Source organism: Typopeltis vanoorti, chromosome 25, assembly GCF_054136105.1.
Source record: "Typopeltis vanoorti isolate ZY-2024b chromosome 25, IOZ_Tvanoo_1.0, whole genome shotgun sequence".
NCBI lineage: Eukaryota > Metazoa > Arthropoda > Arachnida > Uropygi > Thelyphonidae > Typopeltis > Typopeltis vanoorti.
This window is the reverse complement of record NC_143573.1, coordinates 43,878,963-43,906,680: the sequence shown is the minus strand read 5'-3', so window position 1 is coordinate 43,906,680 and position 27,718 is coordinate 43,878,963. Positions and strand designations below refer to the sequence as shown.

The 27,718-nt window shown below is 36.3% G+C and overlaps 1 protein-coding gene across 1 annotated transcript in view; it reads left to right on the top strand.

Moving 5' to 3' along the window:
- The window catches only part of arr (low-density lipoprotein receptor-related protein 6), a 351,307-nt gene that overhangs the window by 154,423 nt on the left and 169,166 nt on the right, over positions 1-27,718 (top strand). Inside the window, exon 8 of the mRNA XM_090414658.1 lies at positions 657-907. Coding sequence (XP_090270784.1) covers positions 657-907 — 251 coding nt within the window. The remainder of the gene's footprint in view (positions 1-656; positions 908-27,718) is intronic.

The following is a 27,718-nucleotide window of genomic DNA, read 5'->3' as shown; positions in this document are numbered from 1 at the left end:
GAGTTAGGTAAAAAAAAAAAAAAAAGGGGTTTAATAGTAAAACACAACTAGTTTCGGCTTATAACAGCTTCATCAAGTCATATTATAAAAGAAAAGAAAAAACACTAAACACCAAAGTTTAAAAAAATTAAAAAAACTATGAACAACATAGAGAGTCTCTATACATAATTAGCATGAAAACGTTGTAGTTGTATTTAAAGCTGTTCTTTCGTTTGTTGCATTGTTGGGAGAATCTAGGGAAATCTTCCTCAACCCTGAACATCTAAATAATAGCTTGAGTTACAACCTCCCAGATAGTCATTCAGCTGTAATCATGCACTGGCGTTCATGTGATGCTGCGAGCACGCACTCTCCCGACAATGCAACAAATGAAAGAACAGCTTTAAATACAGCATTTTCATGCTAATTATGTATAGAGATTCTCTATGTTGTTCATAGTTTTTTTAAACTTCAGTGTTTAGTGTTTTTTCTTTTCTTTTACAATGTCACCTGATGATGGCTGTTATAAGCCGAAACTAGTCGTGTTTTACTATTAAACCCCCTTTTTTTACCTAACTCTTGGTTTAAGTCATTCAACTCTATTTTACAATATATATATATATATATATATATATATATATATTTATTTATTTATTATTTTGAATTAAATTCTGCAGTTACATGTATTGGACTGACTGGGGTAAACATCCAAAGATTGAAAGAGCAGCACTTGATGGATCACTTCGTTTCACTTTAATAAATACATCGTTGGGCTGGCCTAATGGATTATCCATAGATTACAAACTTAAAAAGCTCTACTGGGGTGATGCAAAGACAGATAAAATAGAAATGTCCAATTTAGATGGAACTGATAGAAGGGAATTGGTATCAGATCAGTTGCCTCACATATTTGGATTTAGTTTGCTTGGTGAGTAACAAATTGCCATTTTTGTTAACTAGTCTTGAATCATATTAGTTGAAAAATAAATCATAAATAATTTGTATAAATAGGTAAAAATCTTTTGTAACTTTTTTTAAAGTTTTGGCTAGAAATGTTAAGGGAATAAAAATGATGAGTTCTGTGAGGCACATTCCATTAAAAAAAAAAAAAAAAAAAACTAATAACCAGATTGCTTCCAATTTAAATCCCTGATTTGCATCTCCATTTATACAATAACAGATATTTGTGCTAAATGAAACTAGTATATTGCATTTACTGAAATAAGAGCCAACAGGCTTCACTTCAGCAAAGTAAAATTATTCAAAATTAAGTGGATATTGAATACCACATTATTTCTTAGCTGAATAAGAAACTCAAAGATAGGAAATCTAATCTAATAATTTGGCTCTAATCTAATCTAATAAGTTGGCTTACACTTGGACTCGCTGATCTTTATAGATAGTTTTCTATATTCGGCATGAAACTCTTAGATTAGATTTCCTATCTTTGAGTTTCTTATTCGGCTAAGAAATAATGTGGTATTCAATATCCACTTAATTTTGAATGCTAATATATTGCATAGCTTTATAATGATCTTGAACCACATTGCAATCATTGAGAAGAAGCTTGAAGAGATAATTAACCTTGAAACCAGCAAAGAGTTTGAAAGTCATCCTGACCAAAGACACTACCCACTATAATAAACTATTTCTGTTGCCCATAGCAGTTTCTGTAGTGAGAGTTTACTGTAAATCTGTTATCTGTGCTAAGAATATAAATGGAGTATATGTTAAGTGATGATTACAGAAGCAGATGAAAAAATTTTAAGTTAATTACAAAATAATTTATCAGGAACTTGCTTAAAAAACGTAATTAGTTATTATAACACTGTAATAAGTGAATTCTCATCTTAATTGTGTTAGGACAAGTAGCCTAGCTTTATAGAAACATAATTATTTCATTGATAGGATTAATCCTATATCCATAATCTGCCAGTTTTCAGGATAACAAACCTTACTACCTCATTATGATATAGCTACTCATCTTGAACTGGAAAGCCCTTATAATGGTTCTTCACATCCTGGTTCAGATTCACATGTAGGTCTTTCCAACCAAAGGGCATCATTGATTTTTTTTTCTTTTGTTGTAGTCCCCCACCCCCTTTATCCGTATTCAACCTCATTCCAAAAATATTAAATGAAAATTTCAGAAATAAACAATTTATAAGTTTTAAATTGCATGCTGTTCTGAGTAAGGGTGATGAAATTTTGCACTGCACCATATATGCTAGCCATCTGTTAGTCACTTAGTAGTCATCTGTAAATATTAAATGGAAAATTCCCAAAATCAACATTTCATAAGTTTTAAATTGCATGCTGTTCTGAGTAGTTCTCAGTGATCAGATCGACTGTCATGGCATCGCAGTGCTTGTATTCAAGTAATCCTTATTTTACTTAATAATGGCCTCAGAGCACAAGAGTACTGATGCTGGCAATTCGGATATGCCACATAGAAGTTGTAAAGTGCTTCCTTTTAAGTGAAAAGGTGAAAGTTCTCAACTTCATAAAATAATAAATAAATAAATAATAATAAAAAAACATATGCTGAGGTTGCTAAGATTCTGTTCACATTCATTTAATTTTTATCGCAGTATATTTTTATAATTGTTCTATTTTATTATTGTAGTTATTGTCGTTAATCTCTTACTGTGCCTAATTTATAAATTAAACTTTATCATAGGTATGTATGTATGTATAAGTGTATGTATGGGAAAAAACAGTACATATAGGGTTCAGTACTATCTGTGGGAGGTCTTGAAACATTCCCACGGATAAGAGGGGACTACTATATTTCTTTTTTGATATATATTTTTATTTATTTAATTATTTCTTGCATCCATTATGAGCTATGGAGGCTGAAAATTGATGCAAGAAATAATTTACCTCATCATAATTTGGGGACACGTGGGGTGCTTATTTTAGTAATAAGCATTTCTTGTATCCCCACATCTTCATGAAATATTATGCGAATGTAAAGTCCAGTATGTATTTTCTTTCTAAAAACTGAGAAATGAAGGCTAACCTTCCTGCCTTTTCACACCATCATAATTGTCAAAAATCTGTCACCTTTAAGACTCTGGTACATCAAGCACACTCTGTTACGGACTTTACTGACTCTTATGTCAACAAGATCATTAATAAATTAAAGCTGCCATGAAATTATATTATTGGTTTCATCGTAATCCAAGTTGTATAGGAAAGTACAAGTACAAGAACTAAGTTTGTGTGAAGTCATTTCATGACTGGGCTACTTGTATACAGAAGCTAATGACATCACATCAGTTACCTTGGCATCCCATAATGCAATGCACATATCTTTACAGACATGTATAATGCTATACATTATGGGAAGGGCAATTCCACCCAGACCAATTTCGACCTTTATTAAAGTCTCATTGGTGGAGCTAGACCCAGAAGTGATACCAAGGTTGAAGTAAAATGCAGAGGTCCTATTTCCATATACAACTGGTCAAAAGGTGTCACCTTATTACTAAAATACTCTGGATTAGAGTATAACCAAGTAAAAAAAACTTTCAGCATGTATTTCTAATCCAAAGTATTTCGGTAATAAGGTGTGACACCTTTTAACTACTTGTATATGGAAATAGGACCTCTGCATTTTACTTCAACCTTGGTATCACTTCTGGATCTGGCTCCCTGATGAAACATTAATAAAGGTTGAAATTGGTCTGGGCAGTGGCCCTTCCCATAATGCATAGCATTATACATGTCTGTAAAGATATGTGCGTTGCATTATGGGATGCCAAGGTAATTGATGTAATGTCATTAGCCTCTGTATACAAGTAGCCCAGTCATGAAGTGACTTCACATGCATACACTTGGATAATGGATGAAACCAAGTGGAAAAACTTTCAAGATCATTAATAGTTATAGAGTTTCCCTGAGATCTGCCTCTTATCGTAATAGTGATACAGAGGTGGTCCATCATGTCACCATTCCCTATGTTAAAGTTTTCTCAGAAGGTATATCCACACTACTTAGATCTGTTGGCCTACAAGTGTCCTTCCATCCTATCAACAACATTTACACTTTTCTATGTTCAGCTAAAGATAAACTTCTGCCTTTAGCCCACCCAGGAGTGTATCAAATTTCTTGGTAATGTTGATTATCATATTTTGACCAAACAGGTAGGTCTGCAGCCATGTGATGAACATTTAGACTACGTAAGCCAGAACAATCAGGGCTTGTAGAACACACTATTGCACCAGACACGAAGTTCTTCAGAAGAAAATTAAGGTTCTCCATAAAATTAATAATCTCTTGGAATGTTTATACAAAGAGAGTTGTATGATCTTACTACAAAGACTGAATCTACATAGAAACAATGGACTTGAATCATCCCTGTTATGGCAAATAGTTCTTCACAAATTCTAGAATTAACTTAAATTTATTTATTTATGTTTATTTTTTTATTAAATCATGTTAGTTATTTTTACTAGAACCTTAATATAATTAGACTATGACATACTACATCATATTAATTCAGTTTCTGCATTTCATAGTTTGAATATACTGGTTTCATTTCTTGTTGTTTAATTTGAAAGTCATACTGATCTGATGCCTTTGATACCAGGACAAATTTTTATACTAATAAAAATATATACATAAGTCAAACCCATTTTATGTTATTTATTATCATATCTTACCTTCCTACATGCCAGGTTAAGACCTTTATTATTTTCTGTTAGTAAGCAAGTTCTGTAATTACGTTTCTTTTTTTCTTTTTTTTAAAAATGATCTTGAAATAAGAATTGAGGATGTATATGAAATTTATAAGATAATAAACTCTTAAATATATTCCATCCTAAATAAAGTGTACCACTCTCTGAGCCTTAGTACAGCCTCAACAATGGCATTTAAATACTTATTTCTATATCCTCCAGAAGCATTTCAGCAGAGAATAAATACCAGCAAGATTATGTTCTGACTTGGCAGGAATTCTCCTGGTGTGTTACTGATAGGTTTCATCATGCACTGTCTAGTGATTGGTTTCTTTTTTTTCTTTTTTTTTTTTAAATTTTTTTTTTAAAAATGATCTTGAAATAAGAATTGAGGGTGTATATGAAATTTATAAGATAATAAACTCTTAAATATATTCCATCCTAAACAAAGCGTACCACTCTCTGAGCCTCAGTATAGCCTCAACAATGGCATTTAAATACTTATTTCTATATCCTCCAGGAGCATTTCAGCAGAGAATACCAGCAAGATTATGTTCTGATTAGGATGTACCAAATCTCTAACATGTTTGTTATATCCTTGAATGATATTATTTGTCCACTCTAGATTTAAGACAAAAGAAGAGGTCAAAGGAAGCATTTGGTTTCAGAACCAGATTAGCCTTCGTTAAACAATACAGTATTGTTCTCTTAGTAGTGATGAACTTCCACAGAGGACTAGTTGGCGTATCCTGTAGATACTTGTTGCATTTGTCAACATAAAGTTCATAAGGTTGGCTAAGAAACAGAAGTAAAAGGTGTCTTGAGTGATCATATCCCCAAATGGGGTCCACAGGAACCAGTCTGGTGGTAAGGTTTATATGTTGGCTATTCATAACTGTATTTTTTTTTTTTTTAAGGAAATTACAATATAGACTAATACATTAACTAAAATAAATGTAAGTAATACATCTAATATTTCGTCAAAGTCATATTGACATCATCAGGGAACAAAATATAATAATATATGGGGGACACAGGCACTACACTAAGTAATGAAGCTGAAGCATGTCAATTGAGAATAGGCCTAAGTCCCTAAATTGGGACTAAAGTCCTAGTGAGCTAAATTGGGTATCCAAGGATGCCCAGTTTAGCCCACTAAAGGCACAATTTAGGACTTTTGGCCTATTCTCAGTTGACATGGTTCTGCCATCATCAGGGAACAAAATATAATAAGATATGTGCATTCAGACATTATACTAAGTAATGAAGCGTAGTGCCAGCATACACATTATATTTTGTTCCCTGATGATGACAATTTGACTTTACCAAAATATTAATTAAATTATTTTAGTTAATAAAGTTTAAATGATTGTCTACGTTGTAATTTCCTTAAAAAATACAGTTAGAGATCATCATTGTTCTTTTTATATTTATTAGGGAAGTAAATTAAATTTGGGTCACTTGAGGGTCAAAGCCAAATAACTGGGAGGAGACCTCCACATTGCCTTTAAGGAATGGGTACTGGATTAATGAGGATGGGCTTGCAATTTTGGAACTAGCCAACTAAACTGAAATCTCTATAAGCTTAAAACCACAAATACACATGATGAGATTTCATGTTGGCTGGGATGTCAGCCAGCTAGACAAGACTTTCACTCTTTTCATCAGGGAGCCAGGGTGAACTGGAACAAACTCCAACTCATCTAGAAGAAGAATAAATCCGGTGTCTGAAGAACTGAAAATAGAAACCACCAGTATGAGGAGTGTTAATGGAAAGGAAATCAAACTTGCAAAATAACTGTAACATTTTGACATAATTGACATTACTGAGACAAAGAAGGCAAAAACAGGTGAAATCTTATTACATGATAAGTACTAAATGTCATATTCAATGATGATCAAGGAAATGAAAGGGTATTGATAGAATTCCACATCAAACATCCAGATAAACTTCTTGACTGGAAAGCAGTTTTAAGTAGAGGTATGTGGAAAACTTGAAAATGGTGAAATGGACAATGAAACTTATTTGTGCCTATGGTTTCATAGACGGTTTCCTAAAGAAGAACTGGAGAAATTTTTTGTCATTAGAGCAAGCAGATGACAAATAAAATTGAAAAAGCAGTTCTTGTTGAAGATTTAAGTAGAGTGATGGAGGAGACTTGGGGGGGGGTGCAAGAGTAGAGTATTGGACATGGTCATAGAATCAGAAGAGCTATTCATAATCAAGGTGGCTACATTGCCTCTGATTGGGGAATTGTGACCGTGTCGTCTTGACATGAGGAATATTCTGTCAAGAAGGGATATATGTGGAACTACAGGGTTAGTAGGAAGCTTGAAGCTTTCATGGCAAAAAAGCCCTGCAGGTGAAGGATGTTAGTAGTGCACAGGAGATAGTTAACACGTTTGCACCAGGCAGTTTCTGCACATGTGTAAACTGCTGGTGCGAACTAGCATATGAATTCTGCTTCCATGTCGAGTGGTCATATTTTCACAAAGATTATAATAATGGCATGTTAGTTGTAACTTTTTTGGTTGGATTTTTGTTTGTAAAATTAGCATTTGTGAAATCTCAAATATAATTCCAACTGATTTCAAGTTATATATATATATATATATGTACACACACACACTATGGGACTCCACCCCCTGACACCTACGACGCCCAACTCCCTGAGTTGTGGGCTGGTAGGCTGGTTCTCCTTGAATTTTGATGACTCGAAAAGGGTCCACCCTATGCCCCCCCCCCCCAAAGTTCCAGACTGGTAGGCCGGTTCTCCTTGAATTCTGATGACTCGAATTTTGAAAAGGCGAAAGGGGGTCCTCCCCCACGGTGCCTATGGCGCCCAACCCCCCAAGTTGCAGACTGGTAGACCAGTTCTCCGTGAATTCTGATTACTCGAATTTTGAAGACTTGACACTCAGGGTAGCCCTGAGTTTCAAAATGTTTCAAATAACTTGACAAAAAAGATGACACAAAAAGGCTTATCATTTTGTTATATATATATATATATATATATATATATATCTACTATTGAAGAATTGCGTGATTCCAACCTGCTAAATTTAGATGCACAGCGGGAAGATCCTGAAGAATACGAAGAATATTTAACCACTGATAGTCAGCCAAAAGAGATTTCACAGAAACAATTTGAAAATATTTTTTACAATCGAAATTTTTAAGCAGCAGTGCTTAGAGGCTGACCCTGATGAAGAGAGAAGCAGGTAAAATTTGCAAAAGAGTAGAAGAGGCAATAGGGCCATACCGTCGGTTGTATGAAAAAAAGAAACAAAATGCTAGCCAAACTAGTTAGCTCAATTCTTTGTTAAGAAGTAGAATAATAAATTTATATTCTAAATATGTTTTATTGTCTTTCAGCTTCATGGTTTTCCTTTAAATAGATCCTGAGACATACCCTAATTATTTTATAAAGAATTAGGGTATGTCAAAAAGGGTCAAAAAAGAAATCTGAGGAACGAATTATACATTTTCCCATAGGTTACTATTTTCGATTAGTGCATTTTCGATTAATGAGCCTGTTTTAAAGAATGCATTAGGTGCAATCGAAGGATTGCTGTATTATATGAAATTTCTAATCGAGGGATTGCTGTATTATAGTATATTTGCTTAGATTTTTGTGTTTTTAGAGTATTAGTATATTTTTAACACTTTTATTTTGATATTTATTGTGATATTGTCAGCATGGCACCAACGCAAAGAACAATGGTGGTGAACAATTGTCTGGCAATTTGAATTTGTGGGATATTATTCAGTGCAATGTATGCAAAGTGTATATGTTTCGAGAAAATTAAGGAATATGTGGAAGGAAATTGAAACTGGAGAGAGAGAGTATGTGTTTTAAAAGTGAGTGAGTGTGTTAGGTGATGAAATACTGACGATAAGATGGAAAATTATGTTAATAATGTCTAACGTGCAGCCATGGAAATACAGGAGAATGAAATGGATATCAATAAAGAAATGGTGTGCTTAAATATTACCCTTTATAGGACAAAGCACAAAATTGAAAAACTGCAGAGGTGAGAAGAGTTAAGCAGGGCTGAAAAAAGAAAGAAGCAGGTGATGTAAAAGAATAATAAAGACCAACCGAACAAACAAGAAAAATAAGTTAAGGAGAAAATTATGTATAGAGACTCAATAATCAGGGAAGTACTAAACGAAAGTATGATTCAATTGTGTTTTCCGAGAACAAAAATTCATGATATTAGCCACGCTATCCGGATGCAAAAAAGGTAAGTCGAAGGAAATTAATGTCTTGGTTGGTACCAATGATTTGAGAGGCGAGAAGTATATTGTGAGGGAGGATGTAAAGGAGTTGTTAGAAGAGGCAAAACTGAAGAGCGAGAAGGTAAAGATTGTAGATCTTCTACCATAGAGGCAAACTGAGGAGGAGGGCATTGATAACCAATGAGTCTATATGTAGATTGCACAAAAAGAATGATGTAGAATTTGTGAATCTGTGGTCTGTTTGGCCGAAAGAAGGATTTGTACAATGCAGATGGACTGCACCTGAATGGGTTTGGTGTTAGGTATCTGGAGCGAGAGAGAGCTTTGTTCACTGAGCATGCTGACATGCACACTTAAGCAAGAGTGGAAGCAAGTGAGTTTGTGTGAAGGCACCCATGAAGCGAGTGAGTGTGAGAATGACCAAGTTAGGAATCTAGTCTCTCAAGCAAAAATATTGAATAGGGTAGTCAATTCAGAAAGTAAAGGTGGGTTGGGAAATAAAGATTTGTTGCTGTTTCTATATACTAATGCCAGAAGTATAAGGAACAAGAGGGAGGAGGTTTTGGCATTGATTAGTACAACTTTGCCAAAAGTTATAGGCATTAGTGAGACTTGGCTAAAGCAGATGAATGTAGTTATAGGGATTGAATGTGAAGGGTTTAGTATTTTCAGGGAAGATAGGGTGGGGTGGGGAGTATTGCTGATGATAGCAGATGAATTACAACCAGAAAGAATAGGAGATAGATGGGAGGGTGGCTGTTCATTTGAAGCAATCTGGCGTGAGATTAAAACCAGTAAGACAAAATATACTGTTGGTTATTGCTATAGGCTAGGAAGTTCCACAGATGATCTTGAAGACATGCATTCCCAAATTAGTACAGTTGAGTGATTATTATGGGGAACTTCAATCATGGAGATATAGACTGGAAGGGAGAAAGATCACATGGCAGAAAGGAAATGGAATTTATGCACCTGCTGAGAGATAATTACTTAAGCCAGCATGTAATGGAGGGGACTAGGGGTGGAAGATCAGAGCTGGTCATAGGATCAGAAGAGCTATCCATAACCAAGGTGACAACATTGCCTCCAATTGGTGAAAGTGACCGTTCGGTCTTGACTTGGGATATTTTAAAACATGAGGAATATCCTATCAAGAAGGGGTATTTGTGGAACTACAAGGCATGATTATGACATGCTTTGAAGAAGCTTAAATCTGTACAATGGCATAAAACACTGCAGGGTAAGGATGTTAGTAGTGCATGGGATATAGTTAAGGATCGTCTAGAGGAAGCAGTATTAAATTGTACACCTAGGGTAAGGAGGGTTAATCGGGTAGCAGTTAAATGGGTGAGTAATATCATTAAGCATGAGCTACAGAAGAAGAAAATGCTCTGGACAGCATATAAAGAGAAAGGTGACCAGTGAACTCACGAACAGTGCAAGGCTCAGGCAAGAAAGATTACCAGCATGGCAAGGAAGGCAAAATCAGATTATGAGAAGAATCTAGTTGAGCAAAGGAAATCCCAAAGAGTTCTTTCATTATGTGGCAAATAAGAGGAAGAATGACAATGGAAGATCGATCTTAATGAATAATGATGGTCACGAGGAGACAGAAGTGGTTAAAATAGTTGTTACTGAGAGACCACTTTGCAAGCATATGTCTTCCTAGCAAGGTTACTGCTTCAACCTGTGTGACAGACACTAATGTGGGACACAGAGGTAGATGAATTGAAGGTTCTTACAATACTTCAGAATCTCGATGTAAATACAGCTGTGGAATTTGATGGGATATCAGCTAGGGTTTTACAAGAATATGCAAGGGAACTGGCAATGCCTTTGTCTAAACTGTTTAATTTAAGTCTCAGCTCTGGTAGAGTTCCAAGGGAGTGGAAAGAGGGCAAAATTATTCCTTTGCATAAGGGAGGTTCTAAGACTACAGTAGAAAATTATAGACCAATCAGTATCTCAGGAGTGGTGGTAAAAGTACTAGAAATATTGGTAAAAAAGAGAATTCAAGAATGCATTTTTGGAAATTATGGAGACAACTACCGTGTTTGAATAAAAACTTTAGTTTAATATTACTAAAATTTTACAATTCAACGTTTCAACCTTTATGTCAAGGTCATCTTTTGGAGCGTACAAATATACACAAGAAACAAGCTATACTACAATCATACTGGTTCGTTAAAGACACTGACTAACTGCTACCACAATTGTTGGCCTGACCTCTGGTGGGAAAAAAAAAAAAATTAACATCAACGCTAGAGTCCTATTATTTGTGTTGTCTACTATATACATATATTAACATCATTCCAGCCAGTTGGAGTGGAATGGTTTCTAATACTAGCGGATTGGCTAGAGTCCTGACTTATGTTGAATCTTTCATATTAGGTTGGCTGAATGTGTGCCATCCAGATCCTTGGAATTTTCATACCATCTTTATTGTTGATATTTGGGTGGTTTATCAGGATTTCGCAGGATTCTTTAAATTTTCTTTCGTACCATGTTTTTGTGCGGTGTAAGGAGCAGGTGCTTTTCCAGTTGATTTGGTGTAAGGTGTTAAGTGCATGGTCTGAGAGGCCTGCTTCACCATAATGGTTATATTTAATGTGTCTAATGTGTTCTTTCTTGCGTATAGGGATTGTCCGTCCTGTTTCACCAATGTACGGTAAGTTACAGGTGCAGCGGATGCAATAGACTCCAGGATGTGCTAATGAGAGGAGAGGATCCTTAGAGGAGCTGAATATGGTTTTAAGTTTAGTGGGTGGTTTAAAGGTGGCATTGAGGTTATAATGTTGTAGGATTCTGTTGATTTTTTCTGATAACCCTTTAATGTATGGGATGGCTGTGGTTTTACTGTAATCTAGATTCGTTTTTGTTGTGGTTTTATAGAGTATTTTATTGACAGTATTTTTGTTATAGCCATTGTTTATGAATGTGTCACTAATGATTTTTAGTTCTTGTTTCAGGGCTTGCAAATTGTTGTGGCTCTGTTTTTAAGGGTGTTTATGACTCCATATTTTTGTGCTGGGTGGTGGTATGAATTCGCATGTATGTATTGGCCCGTGTGTGTTGGTTTTCGGTAGACCGTGAAGGATAGACTGCCTGAAGGAAGACGTGTAACTAGTGTGTCTAGGAACGGGTGCGAATTTTGGTTTTCGATTTCGATGGTAAACTGTATGCGTTCGTGTTGTTTGTTTAGGTGGCTGAGGAATGTGTTTAGCGTTTGTCGCCTGTGCGGCCAGATTGCGAACACGTCGTCAACGTATCTGAGCCAGATTGTCGGTCGAAGCGTGGCGGAATCAAGAGCCCTTTGCTCAAAGGTTTCCATGTAGAAGTTCGCGATTGGGGGGGATAATGGTGAGCCCATGGCTGTACCTGCCTTTTGTAGGTAGAATTTGTTTTGCCACACGAAGTAACCGGACTTTAGTACGTGGGAAAAGAGGGCCGTAATGTCAGGCGGAAATTTGTTCTGTAGTAGGAGAATTGTGTCGTTGATGGGGACATTAGTGAAAAGGGCAGAAACGTCAAAACTGACTAATAAGTCGTCTTTGTCGAGTGTTATGTTTTTGATTTTGTTTATAAAGTGTTGTGTGTTTTTTATGTAGGAGGGGGAATGACCTACCAATTCCTTGAGTGTTGCCGCTAATTTCTTGGTTAGGTGGTAATTGGGACTGTCTATTCCTTCCACTATTGGTCGAAGGGGCACATTTTGTTTGTGTATTTTCAGAACCCCATATATTCTGGGGGGGGGGGCGGACGTAGTGGGGTTTGAGTTTTTTAACTGTGTCTGGTGGCCAAGAAGTGACAGACTTTAGTAGTTTTTCTGTTTTGTCCTTTATCCTTTTTGTTGGGTTATAATTTACCATTTTATGTGTTGTTATTGGCTACTAGTTGGTTCATTTGCAGTATGTATGTTGACCTGTCAAGGACAACAGTGGCACTGCCTTTATCAGCTTTCGTTATTATTATGTTTTGTTTGGCTTTTAATGATTTAATTGCTGCTAATTCTGTTTTAGTCAGGTTGTTCTGTATGGTTTTCTTAGTATTTAGGACATTACTGGTTTCTAGTCGTATTTTGTGTGCTATGTTGTTAGGTAGGGATCTGATGCCTCTTTCACTATGGTAGATAAAATCCGGTTTGTTTACCTTTTTAGGCGCTATTGCATAGTTAAGTCTTTTATCGAGCACCGGCACTTCTTTCGGGGCAAAATTATGGCCGAGGCAAAGGGCGCTGATGTCGGAATACAAGAGTGATACCGAAATGTTAAAATGAAGATCAATTTCCATTCCAAAAAAAGCACTCCGGATATACAAACGTGCCAGCTTAGCATTACCACGCGAGCAAATCGCCTCTACTCGTGCCGCCCTCGCAGTGACGAACGCCGCCATTGGCTCCTTACATGCGGAGCTCTCCACCGTTCTTAACCCTGAACTTTGGCCGATTCTCTCTGACATTTCGGAAACTTCTGCACAGAGAGAATTTCAGAAAATAAAAAACAAACACGTCAAGAAATACAACAACCTGGTTAAAGACAAACCACAACCACAAATTCAACCGCTCCAGACAGTAATAAACCTCTCGTCCAAAAGGCTCAATGATGATGCTGTCAGCGCCCTTTGATGTAATCGACTGATCCCCTGTTCGTCAACGTCGAACAGGGGATCAGTCGCTTACCGTCGGAGGTAGCCAACAACATCAGACTCGACGTAGCCAACATCCTCGTTCACTCTTCGCCTCCAAAAAGTAACTTATCTTATTCCCAACGCATGGCTCTCCAGAAACTACGCAAAGAAAAAAGTATTGTCATCACCAGAGCGGATAAACGTAATGCCACAGTTGTCCTTAATACCAGCGAATACAATCGTAAAATGAACATTATCCTCCACGATCGCGCTACCTACATCCCGCTAGAACACGACCCCACAAAAACTCAAGTTAAGAAATTAAAAATCTTACTTAAAAAAGTAACCTCCTGGCCACCCGACGTCACGAAAAAACTTAAACCTTTCCGCTCCCGTCCCCCCCCCCCGAATATACGGTTTACCAAAAATCCACAAACCTAATTCCCCACTCAGGCTTATAGTAGATGCCACCAATGCACCTTGTTACAGACTGTCTAAACAGCTGGCTGACTCTCTGTCCCCCCTCACCGGAAATTCAGCTTCCTATATAAAAAACTCGACCCACTTTAAAGCCCTCACAGAAAATTTAACCTTGAATAATACAGACATATTAGAAAGCTTTGATATCTCCTCCTTGTTTACCAATATTGGCCGATTGACACTTTATCTCTCTTAGAAAACGTTTTTCCCTCTGACATCTTAGATCTCTTTTCCTTCGCCATCAACTCTGGGTATTTCGCTTGGAATAACAAAATCTACAAGCAGATAGAGGGAACCGCCATTGGCTCCCCCCCCCCCCCCTTGCCAATTTCTATATGGAAGATTTCGAAAAACGAGCCATAGACTCAGCCCCACTCAAACCTTCTATCTAGCTAAGATATGTAGATGATGCGTTCTCTATTTGGCCTCATGGCCCAGACACGTTAGACTCCCTCCTCGGTCATCTCAATAGCCTACATCCAAGAATCCAGTTTACTATGGAAAAGGAAAAGAACAATTGTTTACCCTTCCTAGACACCTTAGTCACGCACCTGCCTAATGATACACTTGCCTTCACTGTATACAGAAAACCCACACACACAGGCAGATACATTCACAAACTCTCCCACCACCACCCTTCACAACAATATGGCATTATTAAAACTCTTACCAAGAGAGCCCACAATCTTTGTTCCAGTCGAACCGCCCTCACTACTGAGCTTAACCACATACACAGCACTTTCCTCTCCAATGGCTACAGCGATCACAGTATCAAAAAAATAATCAACTCCTCCCCCAGTCCCCTTCCTTCTCGTCAACAAGATTTTAAAAATGCCATCACCATAGCCTACATCTGTGGCACATCTGAAAAAATAGCCAAGATACTAAAACAATACAATCTACACACAGCATATAAGCCCCACCGCAAACTGGCTACCCTTATCCGTTCTACGAAAGATCAGCTCCCTCCTCTCTTTCTCTCTCTACCTGGAGTTTACAAAGTACCCTGTTCCTGTAAGCTTGCGTACTTTGGACAGACAGGCAGATCAGCATCCATCCGCCTGGAGGAACACAAGTCATACATCGTTAAACACAACTATGGCCATTCAGGCTTGGCTGACCATGTTTTGGACACCACCCACAGAGTATCATGGAAGAAAACCACCATGCTCCACCACAGCAAATTCAAGAAAGAGAGACTTTTCTTAGAAGCAGCAGCAGCTCTCAGAAACCAACCAAATCTTAATAAATACGGTTGCATTAAGCTTCCGAAGATTTGGGAACCAGTCATCACCAGAGGTCCCACCTTACATTCCAGGCCACCTACTACTGCCCTTAGAGGGCGCTCCACCTAGATAGGACTTTATTGTCACCCACGTGGTTGGGCTTAGTATTGTAAGCGTTTGTGTGCATGTTACATTAATTGTCTTTGTAATCCCCGTAGATGTCCTAGTTACTAGGACGAAATATAGGAAGTATTAAATTCTATTTTAATTATTTTTGAGTGTTGTAAAAAATCCATTAAACCTCTAACATAATAATAATACTTTGGAGATGTTAATGTCAGCTCTTTGCTTTATGCGGATGATGTTATACTTCTAAATAAATCCACTACAAGTCTGCAAGATTCTCTGACTAAATTGAATAGCTGTTGTAATAGATATGGTATGAAGGTCAGCAATAAAAAGACAAAGACAATGAAAATAGGCAGAATCATTGAAAATGTCAACTGTGTTGTGAATGGAGAACCTGTGGGATAAGTAAAACATTTCAGTTACTTAGGCACGATTTTTAGTGAAGATGGTAAATTAAATATAGAAATAGACAACAGAATCAGCAAAGCTGGTATGGTGGGAAGTCAATTGAATAAATTCATGTGGAATAAGAGAGAAATTAGTAGGAACACTAAATTAGCTGTATACAAGACAGTGTTCAAACCAGCTTTAACTTATGGATCTGAGAGCTGGGTCAGAAGTAAACACTTGACCAAAGACTAGAGACCGCAGATATGAGAGTCCTGAGAAAGATTAGAGGCGTGAACAGATGGCATCAATGGCAATATCATATTTAAAATGAGGATATTAGGAAAGAACTTGACATTGTCAGCATCCAGGAATGCGTTAGCAGAGCTAATCTCAGGTGGTATGGTCACTTGAATAGAATGGGAGAGGAAAGATTAGCAAAACAAGTGTTCTCTGCCAGGTTGGCAGGAAAACGACCCAGAGGAAGACCAAGATATAGGTGGATTGATACGGTACAAAGTGCCTTAGACGATAGAAATATAAGATCTGATAATGTTGGAGTCTTGACAAGTAACAGACTGGTTTGGAGGAAAATTGTAGATAGGAAGTTAGTAATGATGTAAATTTTTCATGTAGTACTGTCATATCCTGTACATCGCTTGAGGGTACATGGCAGGAATTTGATGATGATGGTTGTGTGTGTCTGTGAGTGAGTGATATGGTGCAATTGACAGGATTGCATGCATCAAAAAATAGCAATGTGTAATGAATTCACTTCAGTGTATTGAATAACACACTTTATTATCACTATTACTGCTATTGTTATGACTTTCCACCTGGAGACTTATGTCCTTTTGGGTGTCAACAGCACAAACGCCATGGATTACTCGAATTGATGTTTATACCTTGATGTATAGGTAGCACTACTAAAAGATGTGTTCGATGTTTGTGAGGAGAAAACTGCAGCATTTTGTGCATGGGCTCAGCATAAAAAATAATAATAAACCTAATCCCCACCCCATCCACATTCTGATACATACTAAACAGGGTCTGTGGTGATGAATAGCAGGCGAACCACATATCAAGTAAGAACCACCGTGGTCAAGCTGAATACATATACTATGAAATTCACCATATGTTTAGGTTGACATTTTTATATTTAGTGATGGCTGGGCTTCTATATCTCTTTTATTGTCTCGTCCTTTTTATAAATATATATTTTAAAATTTTTATTATATTTTATTTTTTGCATGCATATTTATACAATATTACCATTACATATAATATTACCAATATGTTGAGCATTGTCAAATTAGGTAGTTTATTATACATAAATATTAATTAATCTGTACTCCATCCATGAAAACTAGGTAATTCTTTCTTATAGTTACTTAAATCCTGCTTACATATCTGTGGCTAAATGCCTTCTCCCATCTTTTCTAATTTATGAAAAATGAACTTTGTATACAGCAATCCCTCGATTAGTGTGCCTAACGTGTTCTTTAAAACAGGTGCATTAATCGAAAATGCACTAATTGAATATAATAACCTATAGGAAAAAGTATAATTTGTTCCTCAAATTTCTTTTTCGAACCTTAATTTTTTTTTTATAAAAGAATTAAGGTACGTCTCAGGGCCTAGTTAAAGGAAAACCATGAAGCTGAAAGACAATAAAACATATTCAGAATAGAAATTTTATTATTCTTCTTCTTAACAAAGAATTGAGCTACATAGTTTAGCCGCCATTTTGTTTCTTCTTTTTTTTTCATACAACCGACGATATGGCCCTATTGCCTCTTCTACTCTTCTGCAAATTTTAGTGGTTCTCTCTTCATCAGGGTCAGCCTCTAAGCATTGCTGCTTAAAAACTTCCATTGTACAAAAAATATTTTTAAATTGTTTCTGTGAAATCTCTTTGGCTGACTATCAGTGGTTAAATTTTCTTCATATTCTTTGGGATCTTCCCTCTGTACATCTAAATTTAGCAGGTCGGAATCACTCATTTCTTCAGAATGAGATTTAATTAACTCTTGGACGTTATCATTGAAGGGGAGAAAGAAATGAAGGATGTACGAATTGGTCACCAACAGCCAGCAACAAACATGCAGTTCTCTCTCTGTTCCCCCCCTACTTCCTCTCTTTCCTCCATTCTCTCCCCTTCCCCACACACACCACTCGGGACCACCCGTGGGAAAATGAGACACCTCATTCACCCTCTCCTCTCTCTCCAAGAACACGTCACCTGCCTCCTCTGACAAACAGCTAGAGGCTATACACCTTCTGACCTGTCAGCTGACCCTATGCATAAACTTATGAGAATCATAAATGCATTCAGAAGTATCACCATATATTCTAAGCGCAAATCACATGCTTTATAGATAAAATTTCCCAACTGTTATACAAGCAAAATAGTTACCACTTTGAAAACTACAATGATCCTAAAAGAGAAGCCAGTTTTACAACGTGTAATAATAAACAACTCATCCCAGAAGGCGGATTGATTACTATTATCGGAATGGATTCTCCTTTTTGTGACATGCACAGAAATGTCGAAGGGTCTCGAATCTGTGTGCGTACTATAGGAGATGACATAAATTTTGGTGGCAAAATTTGGAACATAGTGTACATGGAAGTAGTGTAGTATGCCATTAAAAATAACTCTATAAAATGTTTTAAATCGGTAACTAAATTATTTCATTCTAGTGAGGGATTTTTGAAAATAGTTAGCCATAAAAATGTATTGATAGAAAATTTTTAAAATCTGTAACATTTATTTTTAAGATGTATATAGGCACACTAATCGAATTTGGGTATCGAAAAAAAATGATGCACTAATCAGGGTCGCATTAATCGAAGGATTACTATATGTTGGTTCTTAATTGTCTGATTCACTCCTTTTTTATTATGTAGTTCAGCCAACTGCAATAAGCTCCTAGCATCTATTTTATATATGGTATGTCCTGAATTACCATATTTGACGGCCTAAAAGACGCACCCCGTTTTTTGTACACATTTTTTAGGAAAAAAACTTTATCACTGAATATTATAATGAATTGACAGTATTTCAAATATAAAGTAATAAATAGGTCTACTTTCAACAAATACCTAATACGCAATCACACGTAGCTTGTATGCAATATTGTAACAATGCCTACGTTTTTCATTCAGCCATAATTTGCCAAGAAATTTAGAGAAAATTTAATGGCAGAAATCTATTACCTTTCAAAACAACTGCGACAACAATTGGAAAGTTTAAACGAACAGGAACACAGCTGTGATTGTCAATGACACCGCATGCGCATCCACTGAATTCTACGTATTGGAATGCTCTCACATACTGCAAGGAAGCCCAGAAAGAAATTGCTTAACTCGGAACAGAGAAAATTTCCAGAAATGAAAGTAATAAAAAACTGAGTATCGGCGTATAAGACGCACCCTGTTTTTCAGACCTATTTTCAAAGAAAAAAGTGCGTCTTATATGCTGGCAAATACGGTAACTCATAAACTTCGGTTAAATCTCATCTCCAACTACTGTTAGATAAATTCATCAGATTACAACTAATCAAGTGATTCTCATATTATGATCCACATGTTTAAGCAATCTTCTCTGAATACCTTTGATTTTCTTGATATCACAGTTGCTAAAGTTGCGAGCCATAATCCAATATTGACATGACTAGAAGCCTGTAAATAATATCATAGTTTCCTTTCTCCTAGCAACAAAGCTTCTTTCATTAAAGCATGCGGTACAATCCTTTGAGCTTTACTAGTTGTCTTACAAGTATGATTCCCAAGCATAAATTCTCTGGCTATTAAAATACCCAGCTCTTTTTATTTATTAACTTATGATGATCTTTAGTTATTTCTTTACTCATTATGAATACTCTCAGCAACTTTTATTTGATTTTATTGCACTACTGATCTTGTAGTATATGCCACTCTAATCTAAACTCAAACAGGAAACACATTTTCTATTATTTGACAGAGTGACCAAATTCTTATTGTCGATGGTAATCATTGTGAAAGTTGATATGTCTGATTATATAAAGACATTGAGTGTAAAGTATAATTCATTTATGGGAATATTCTGTTTTGCTTAGATAAATTTCCTTTTCTTCAAAGAGATCTATTTGCTTCTTTGTGTGATCTGAATGCATACAATTGAAATTAGTATGTTTTTTTTTTTTTTTTTTTTTTTTTTTTTTTTTTTTTTTTTTTTAACTAGAGCAAAATTAAACAGCATTTGAAATGATCTGAGATAATCATCAAAAATTTGCAGTGTCATTATGGTTAAAGTTTATTATCATTGCAATTGAACCTAAAGCCTTTTTTGGCTTATGCACTATAGACGATTTTATTATTACTATTTTTTTATTTTAAGTAATTGTTTAATTGAAAATCCAGATGGAGTTACTTAAGATTAAGAGCTAGATAACTGATGAACAGCTTTTACAAAGCCAGTAAGGAATGTGGAGAACCGGCTGAGACTTCTCGCCCATTGTTCAGTCATCGCATTCTTGTGGTGATGACTGAACAATGAATGAATGAATGAACGAATCTAGGTACTCACCTTGATATAGAACGAATGAGAGTGAACTGAACTGTATTTGTATTCAGCCCAAGCTAGTCATGTGCTGAAACATGGTGTTATTGCTAACATCATGTTCCTCCAGCACAAAGATAAATTTATGTAAAGTGCATACATTGATTATTTGATTGTTGGTAATGATATATTAATTTATTGAGGTAAGAGTACACAGAAGATTTGAAATGGGAAGAGATTGCCATTCATTTTTCAGTAGGATAAAAACAATCGTACTGAAGAAAACATATGAAAGTTTTAAAAAGAATCGGAAGGAATTGGAGATGATAAAGGTGGCATACAAACCACAAATATTTTAGATGTATGGAATAATTCTTTGACATGTTCAAATGAAATAAGAGTGACAGAATACTAGAAAATATTCAAGAGGAATGCAATCAGGCTTGCATATCAACTTGAAGTAGGACAGATGGTCAAATTTAAGATGATTAGAATATAACTCTCATAGTTGCCAATCAATAAAAACAATAAATAAATAAAATAATAATAATAATAAGGAAATAAAAAGTAAATAAATGAATGTGAGAATTACAAAGAAGAGAAACTTGGAGATGAACAGCTGGGTTCAAGTCAAATAGGAGTTATCAGGATAACTCACCCAAGGTATTGGTCTGCTTTATATAAGTATTGTTAAAGGTGATGTTTAAAAAAAAACAAAAAAAAAACACTAAATGTCATGTTGACAAAACAAAGTAATACATTCTTTGAATTCCCTCCATGCATTACACATCATTTTACATAATTTTTGACTACTTTGCACAATTTTTTATCTCAATTATTTTGAAAGATTTTTATTTTTCGTTTCATTTTATTTTTTTTATGCCTTCTTTATCCAAGTACAGATTACCATAAATAAAAAAAATATCCCTGCGAATGCTTTTGGTACTTTGTGGAATTCATGTGCTGACTAGTTAAGGTTGTTCTGTATCCTCAAAAATCAAAACAAAAACCCTTCATATTTTCTTAGCTATTTATTTCTAACAAATTAACCAGCTGGTTCAGTATATAGTACATAATGAGAACCCAAAATTAACTGATTGAAAGCAACTTTCAATGTCCTAGTAGAAAAATGTTAAATTTTAATATTAAATATATAGAATGGTGACTTTGGAAATGATTGAATTTCTTGAAAGCCACACAGTTTGTTGACTTTCTCACTGATAAGCAAGTCACTTAAGCTTTTTGAAATGGATGGTTGATAAAATCAATCAATAAATAAATTATAATGGTTGCAGATTATTTTCATCACCATTATTACCCATAAGCTTGCTTAATGGATTGGAAGTTGAATAAAAGACTCTAAAATACATATTATATACAAATTAAATTCATTTTAATGATAATCATAAAAATATAGCAGTAGTAATATTAGTAGTTGTTATAATAATAGTAATGATAATAATGGCAAGTACCTATGGATTTCTCCTCAGCATATGACAAGTCATTACTAACACTATGATAAAGATGATAGTGATATTCATATCCTGAACTAGACAGAGGATTCGAAATTGGAAGTGATCATCATTTAGTTTTGAGTAGGATAAAAATGCATATTACAGTGAAAAGAACAATATGTAAGTTGAACAGCTTTTACAGGTAAATTGTAGATCCACCTATACAAATATTAGTGAGGGGAAAAAAAAAAAAGAGTTAAAAAACAAGAACCAAACATATTACAAAAAAAATAAAAAATAGACAGAACACTATACAAATACAACATCAAAACCACCTTTAAACCCCTGACAAAATTAAGACACCTACTCAGTTCTTCCAAGGATCCCCTGCCACACCTAGCCCACCCACCAGGGGTTTACAAAATAGATTGCATATGTAACATACCATACATAGGGGAAACAGGGCGAACCATCCCAATCAGAAAGGATGAACACAGACGTCACATAAAATACCTCCATTTTGGAAAAACTGGCCTTTCTGACCACGCACTCCAAACATACCACAGAATTGATTGGAAAGGTACTAAGTCCCTACACCACACCAAAACCTGGTTCGAGTGGAAATTCAAGGAAGCATGTGAAATGCTCAAACATGATCCGAATCTGAATAAAAATGATGGTCTAACTATTCAAAGAATGTGGAGGACCCATCTACAACCTTCATAGCAACCACGAAGAAAAATCTCAATACAAGAAGATTTGGTGAAGTGTTTTTTTTTTTTTTTTTTTCTTTCCTCCTTCTGAAAATTCAATAGCAACCTGTACTGTACAAATCCAGAAGATAATCGTAATATAACAATATAAACTTTATAATTCCAGAAGAATCCTAGCACATGAGAACTTTAGCAGAGTTTATTGTAGTTTTTATTTTATTTTATTTTTATTTATTTTTTTTTTTAATCACTAGAGGGCAGGCTAAGAAAAAAGATTAGTTAACAATGTAGATGTAATTTACTTGTATAGAGTGCAACAGCATGTAGCTTGGTTCTTAAACACATGTATCCTTCTGAAGATGACCTCAATACAGTGGTCGAAACGTAAAGTTATTATTTTATTATTAATCAGTAAAATAATCTTTTCAACACTTGTGTTTTGTGTCTCTAAATTCATAAATATGAATGCTGATCACTGTGTAACCTTAAAAGTAAAAGAAAGAACCAAACAGTTTGCAAACTCTTAAGAAATCATCAAAGAAAACTGTGAAGAAGATGTTGATGGCTTCATCTGAAGTCTGCAAGAATCAAAAAAATAAGAACATCATGGTGAACACAAGAAGTTAAAGAAGCAGTACTGGAAAAGGAGGAGAGGGCACATGGGAGGAAGGAATTGGATTTTATGCAGTTATTAAGGGATGACTATCTGCGACAGCATGTAATGGAAAATACTAGGGATCAGAGAGTGCTTGACCTTGTAATTGCATCTCAGAATTTGGCTTAACGAATATGACGATGTTGCCACCAGCTGGAGTGTTGGCAAAAATGTTTACTAAGCGTACTGACTAATAATTGGCAAAAGTACGATAGAAAAAATAAGGGTATGATAGTGAGTGAAAACAAAATGAAAGAGCGTGTGTTGTTTGAAGATTCCTTAGTAAGAGGTGTGTTAGTTGAGAGTTTAACAAAATCATACCAACCCAGTGCAAACGTTAAGAATGTAAGCGAGTCAATTAGAATGCAAAAGCAGTGGGTAAAAGAATTGATAGTAGTAGTAGCAGGTACAAATGATTTGAAAGGAAACAAAAAGGCTATGAGTGAGGATGTGAAGGAACTGCTTGAGGTAGCAAAAGAGAAGAGTGAGAGAGTTAGGATGGTGAGTCTGTTGCCGCGGTATGACAGTGAAGAGTATAGAAGGAGGGCCATAATTGCTAATGACTATGCGTGAATTATGTTTGAGTGGTGTGAAATTTGTGGATGTGTGGAATGAGTTCGATGGGCAAAAGGATTTATATAAAATGGATGGTTTACATTTGAATGGATTTGGTGTATGGAGACTTGAAAAGGTGTTGTCGAATGTAGTGGAAGTGAATGTGCAGAATCAGAGAAACTAGAGTTATTAAGGGGGGGGGGGTAGATATGTAGATTTTAGGGAGACAGTTGAGAATGTGTGTAATATGCCCAAGCGAGTAGGAAAGACCACGAATAAGAATGGGATAGTTAGTATAAGGCATCAAAATAGGGATGGGACAAATCGGCTTCTGCAATTCATGTATACAAATGCCAGAAGTATTAGGAACAAGAAGGAAGAATTTTTGGCCTTGGTTGGCACTTCCAGACCACGGGTTATTGGCATTAGTGAAACATGGCTGACAGAAGATGAGACAGCTAGTGGGATTGAATGTGAGGGGTATGGCGTGTTCAGGAGTGACAGGGAGAATAAAATGGGGGAGTGTTATTGATGATAGCTGATGAGCTACAGCCAAGAAGAATAGAAGTGGAACTGCAGGATAGGGAAAAGAGCTCATTTGAGGCTCTTTGGTGTGAGATTGAAACTAGCAGAACAAAATATACAGTTGGGTGCTGCTATAGATTAGGTGATGGAATAGATGGTGGTGACAGTATGCATAAGCACATAGAAGAAATAAGTGGAAGGAGGGTAATTATTATGGGAGATTGCAACTATGGTAACATTGATTGGAGGAGGAGAGGACATATGGGAGGAAGGAATTGGATTTTATGCGGTCATTAAGGGATAACTATCTGCAACAGTATGTAATGGAAAATACTAGGGATCAGAGAGTGATTGACCTAGTAATTGCATCTGAGAATTTGGCCGTAACGAATATGACCACGTTGCCACCAATTGGTGAGAGTGATCATAGGGTCTTGACTTGGGAGGTGGCTAAAGGTGTGGAATTTACAATTAAGACAGGGTACATGTGGAATTATCGAACTGGTAAGTATGACAAGCTTAGGAGATTGATTGGTTCAATGCCATGGCATGTACAACTGCAAGTGCTAGAAGTTCATAATGCATGGGAGGCGGTTAAGAAGAGTTTGCATGAAGCAATGGCTGACTGTATACTTAGTCCGAATAATAAATCAAGTAGGGGTTAAATGGATAAAAAACACCATTAAGCTTGAGCTGCAAAAAAAGAAACAACTATGGATGGAATTTAAAGAGAAAGGTGACCGGCAGGCGCATGAACGGTATAAAGCGCAAGCCAAAAGGGTAACGAGTGTGGTAAGAAAAGCAAAAAAGGATTACGAAAGAACATTGCCCATGTAGGCTAAAGAGAATCCTAAACAGTTTTTTCGATATGTTGCAAGTAAAAGAAAAAATGTATATGGCAGAGTGATTTTAAAGAATGCCGATGGTAGGGAGGTAACTGAATCAGTTGATATAGTTGAATTACTGAGTGAGCACTTTACAAGAATATATCTTCCAGGTGGTGACATTGCAGAAACGAATAAACCAGTAGATTATATGGGAATTGTGGTAAATGAAGTAGAGGTGAGTAGTCTATTGTAAAACCTCAATGTCAATACATCTGTAGGATTGGATGGTATACCAGGTCGTGTTGTACTTGAAGCGGCTAAAGAATTGTCAGTACCCTTGACCATTTTGTTTAATTTGAGTCTTGGGTCTGGGTTAGTGCCGAGGGGGTGGAAAGAGGGGAAAATAGTTCCACTACATAAAGGAGGTTCCAAGACTGCTGTTGTAAATTACCGACCGATTAGCATATCAGGAATCGTTGTCAAGGTCTTGGAGAAATCAGTCAAGAGAAGAATACAGGATTGGATAGATGAAAATGGGATACTATATGGGAGACAACATGCCTCAGTAGCTTGCTCACTTTTTATAACACAGTCACAGCTGAACTGGATAAGAGTAATGGGTTTACAGTGATTCTACTGGACCTTGCCAAGGCCTTTGACAGTATACCACATGGAACTGTAATCAGTAAACTGGAGCAGATGGGGATGGATATAGGGTTGGTGAGATGGATAGGAGGGTGGTTGAGAGAGAGGGAGATACCAGAGAGTGATTTATTCAGGAGTGGAGTCCAAAAGACGGCTTGTGACTAGTGGTATGCTGCAAGGTTCTGTTCTTGGACCATTACTTTTCAATTTGTTCATTAACGATATAGGAAAGGATTTGAGAGGAAGTGTTCACTTGTTTGCTGATGATGCAAAGTTGGGTAGAGCAATTGTGAGTGCACAGGATGTCAAAATTTTGCAGGATGATTTGGATAGTTTGGAGGACTGGGCTAGGGAAAATGGATGTCAGTTTAATGTGGCAAAGTGTAAAGTTATGCATTTTGGAGTGAAAAGATTAGCAGCAGTATATCACATTGGTGGAACTGTACTCTAGGAGATTGACGAGGCCAGGGATTTGGGAGTGTTAGTGGATAGGGAGTTGAAGTTTAGGGGACACATTGCAAAAGTGGCTAAATCAGCTCATCAAATCACTTGGTTGCTGAAAAATACTTTAACAAGCAGTGACAAACAAGTTATTGTTCCTCTATATCGAGCCTTGATAAGACTCCATCTAGACTACTGTATCCAGATATGGGCGCCAGGGTTTCTTCTTGATGGGGAGGAGGTGGAGAGGATCCAGTGATGAGTGAACAAGATATAAGCAGGTCTGTGGAATGAACCTTATGAGAACAGGTTGAAGATTTGTGGGTTGCAAAAATTGGTTGATAGGTGGAAAAGGGGGTGATATGATTGAGACATTCAAATTACTGAAGGTTTTCTATGAGATTAGTCCAGAAGATATTTTTGAGACTGGTGGTGGGAGGACTAGGGGCCATACATGGAAGCTGGGCAAGAATGTGGTTAGCAGGGGTGTTAGAGCTAGGTTTTTTACTTGGAGAGTAAACTGGAGCAGATGGGTGAATGAGTGGAATAAGCTGCCAGAGTCTGTTGTGGGTGCTATGACCGTGAATGAGTTCAAGGCGAGGTGTGATAGATACTGTGTGAATGTTGAATAGTTGTTCTTGACGTGATGTTAGGGCCTCCCTCGATGAGATGAGTCTCTCGACTCCTTGGAGTTGCCCGAAATAATAATAATACAGAGAAAAGTGTAAGAGAGCTAAGCTATGTGTAAAATTAGCTAAAGAAAAGTCATAGAAAGATTTTGGTAAAAATATAGAAGATAAATATCAGGCAAAATATTCTGTAGACTATTGAAAAAGCTTAGAAATGGAGGAAAGAGTATTGTGAAAGGAATCGAAAATGATAAAGGTGACATGAAGACAAGGATATTCTAGAATGTCTGGATTACTTTGAAAGACTGTTGAATGAAACAGACACTGTCAGAACAGTAGTAGAAAATATTCTAGAGGAATGGAAAGAGGAGTACATATCAAAAGCCTGAAATGTGGAGAGGCAGCTGGAGTAGATGATATTCAAACAGATATACTCAAATAGGTATTTCTGCTTTAAAAGTTAGTATAAAAGTTTTGCAGTGGCCTTATCAGAAGGTCAAATTTTGAATGATTGGTGTATACAACTCTCATGCAATCATGCTTGAGAAGAGGATAAGAAAAATTGTGGAACAGAAACTTGGAGAAGAACAAGCTGGGTTCAGGCCAAATATAGGCTGTCAAGATCAGATTTTCATTTTATGTGAAATGGTTAATAAATCATGGGAATATTACAAGGATATGGAAAGATTTATAGATATGAAAAAGGCATACAACAAGGTGCCTGGAGAAAATCTTTTCAAAATGCAATGATTATATAGGGTAAAGGAAATATTATACAGTGCAATACAATTGATTGTGTCTGGCACCAAGGTATCCTGAGCAAACTGCCATCTTATGGCTCCCTTCTACACTATGATTGGATTGCCAGCTTCCTTACTGGTCATTTGTGTGTGTGTGTGTCATGGTGGATAGCTTCCTCTCGTCAATTTCCCCGTCACTTCTGCCCCAGGGTTCTGTGCTCTTACCCCATACTCTTCCT